The following is a 2,500-nucleotide window of genomic DNA, read 5'->3' on the forward strand; positions in this document are numbered from 1 at the left end:
GGTGCTCTGTCCTGTTACCTACATCGCACATGAGCGTAACACCTCATGTAGCCTAGGTGATGCTAATACGTTCCCCCGACAGAAGAAGCCTGAGAATGGAGGGGAAGGGGTGGGGGTTCTAGCTAGCTACACGTAGCATTTTAGGAAAAGATGGGAGGCCGAGAGCCGTCTCAAAAAAGACACATGGTGAATAGTAACACCCTTGCACACACAGCCTTAACTTAAAGGGACAATACGTAGATGCAGACAGATGTATATGAAGCTTAAACTCACAGTGCCACACTGGAAATCGATACCAAGTCCAAACGAGAATCTGTCAAATAATTTTTAAAGAATCAAACAGTTAAGGCTGGTTTTCGATAGTGACGAAATCACAAGCACATTTAGCTGTCTTTGAGAAAATATGTAATCATGAATATTAGTTTCGCTGTCACGGTTCAGTCTTTTTTAGTCGAAGTGTTCAGTATAGTTTTGAATATTTTTTTTCTACGATTTAAATTCAGTGAAATAATATCTTTTTTTTCTTACATATCACCTGTAATGTATACTCAATAGCTTAGGTATCTACATAAATATCTGTGCTGTTACCTAAACCTTGAAAACATTGCGGCTTATGTGCTGAAAATATGAAATTGAGCAGGGGATCTCAGTTATAATTTTCGATAAATATTCTCGATTTTCAGTCACGCAATTAGCGACCATGTTTTCTTCTTATGTGAATCAGAGACAAACTCAGTTTTTGCTAGCCTCCTAAGCACTCGGAAATCGTAGTCCTCTTTCAAACACAAGCGCCTGCTGACCCGAAAGCAGCATTCTCTTTCTTACAGTTTAGCCAATCAAAAATTATACCTAGTGAATTCTGGAGGCTGAATCACGCAGAACAACTTTAGCGGGAAATTCCGAACTAAGTATTCGAGTATTCTTTGATTGCACCTGACGTCACGGCGGCCAGGTTTGTGGAAGGAACAATAGACCAATGGGCCATTTCCGAGTTGCTGTTTGTCTCGGTTTCAAAGTGAGTCTTGGTGCTCAACTATTGTAAGGAGAATGAGTTTGATTTGCATAACAATTTGCAGCTCGTTTCCATTTGAATGGCTGTGCATCAGAACTCGCTTTGAAACTGAGGCATGCAGCAACTCGGAAATGGGCTATTTCGGTGTATTAAAGTTCAGTCCTAAACAAAAGGCATCATCTCGAGACTCTGGTGAATAATTATAAGGGTTTGCATGAGTTTATTCGCTAGAGCCTCGAGATGATGCCTTTTGTTTAGGACTGAATTTTAGTATATCGAAATTGGGTTATATAATTGCGAAGAAGTCGTTTGGGAAGTTTGACTCTATTACATGTATTATGAAAGATTTGAGCTACACTTTTCGTTTTTTTTGGCCCCAGCATGGCCTTCTTATCACGTGAGTGCAGTCAAAGAATTATGGACGTTAAAGGAAACATCCCCTAAAACAAGAATACAACTATAAAATACTGAACATCAAAATTGTTTGAACTTTTTCTAATGGAAGCGTTTGTATCTGAAGTAAGCAAATCTCAAAAACGCTTGTTTAGGCTTCAAATTTCCCGGACGCTGCCATTTTTAAAATTTGTAAAGTATAATGGTTGCCCTATAGTTTCAAAACAAAACCTCTTTGTGTGAATACAATAAAGCAAACATTACATGTCACACGTAATCAAAACAAGCGTTTTTGAAATTTGTCTATTTCGGATACCAATACTTCGTTGGAAAAAATTTCAATCACTTTTGGTTGTAAGCATTATGCTCAGTATTGTAAACCTTACGTTTAATATTGAATTCTTGTTTTAGTGGAGGCTCCATTTGATAGGCGTTATGAGGTCATTAATTGGCCATTGTTAGTCAATGACTGGATCGCGATTGGCCAGGACGCCTTGCAGGTCAGGCTCATACATGTTCAATACGGCTGCATTAGTCATTGTACCAACAAGATGAGTGCCGTGATTTTGTTGCGTTTCACTTTAGGACGGTACCTACTAATTCAAAGGTATTTTTTCGTAGTTTAGAAATAAGCCAGAAAAGCAGATTTTAACAAGTGTTATTGAAATCCGTAGAGAAAATTGAGGGCACTCAGGGTAACCACGTATTTTTCAAAGGTAACTGATTAAGCAACAATATTTGTAAAAAAGCCTTAAAATGGCGTTTTCGAATTGGAGCTTAATTACTTCTGAGAAATGCGTTGTTACCCCCATTTTTTAATTTCTTTTATTTATTATTTATTTTTTTTTGGGTAACAATAGCACTTAAATGCTAAGTTCTGCTTTCCTCGCATACTTTTAAATCGCGCAAAAGTATCCCTGCATTTCGAGATGCGCAGAAGGTATGGGCAATAACAACAGTAGGCACCGTCCTTAAGCAATAGATGCTCGATCCAGTCTTCTTTCCTTGCGATAGTGACGTCAAATGAAAACCTAACGCATGTGCAACGCTTATGTTATAGATTATCAAACCTTATAGCTCCGTAAATAAATCCCA

General features: G+C 38.1%; 1 protein-coding gene across 1 annotated transcript in view; it reads right to left on the reverse strand.

The window, feature by feature from the left end:
- LOC137988888 (stimulated by retinoic acid gene 6 protein-like) overlaps positions 1-2,500 on the reverse strand; it is a 158,246-nt gene that overhangs the window by 107,838 nt on the left and 47,908 nt on the right. Inside the window, exons 5-6 of the mRNA XM_068834835.1 lie at positions 2,476-2,500; positions 274-313 (exon numbers count right to left, since the gene is read on the reverse strand). The exon at positions 2,476-2,500 is cut by the window's right edge and continues 96 nt beyond it. Coding sequence (XP_068690936.1) covers positions 274-313; positions 2,476-2,500 — 65 coding nt within the window. The remainder of the gene's footprint in view (positions 1-273; positions 314-2,475) is intronic.

Source organism: Montipora foliosa, unplaced genomic scaffold, assembly GCF_036669935.1.
Source record: "Montipora foliosa isolate CH-2021 unplaced genomic scaffold, ASM3666993v2 scaffold_433, whole genome shotgun sequence".
In the NCBI taxonomy this organism is placed as follows: domain Eukaryota; kingdom Metazoa; phylum Cnidaria; class Anthozoa; order Scleractinia; family Acroporidae; genus Montipora; species Montipora foliosa.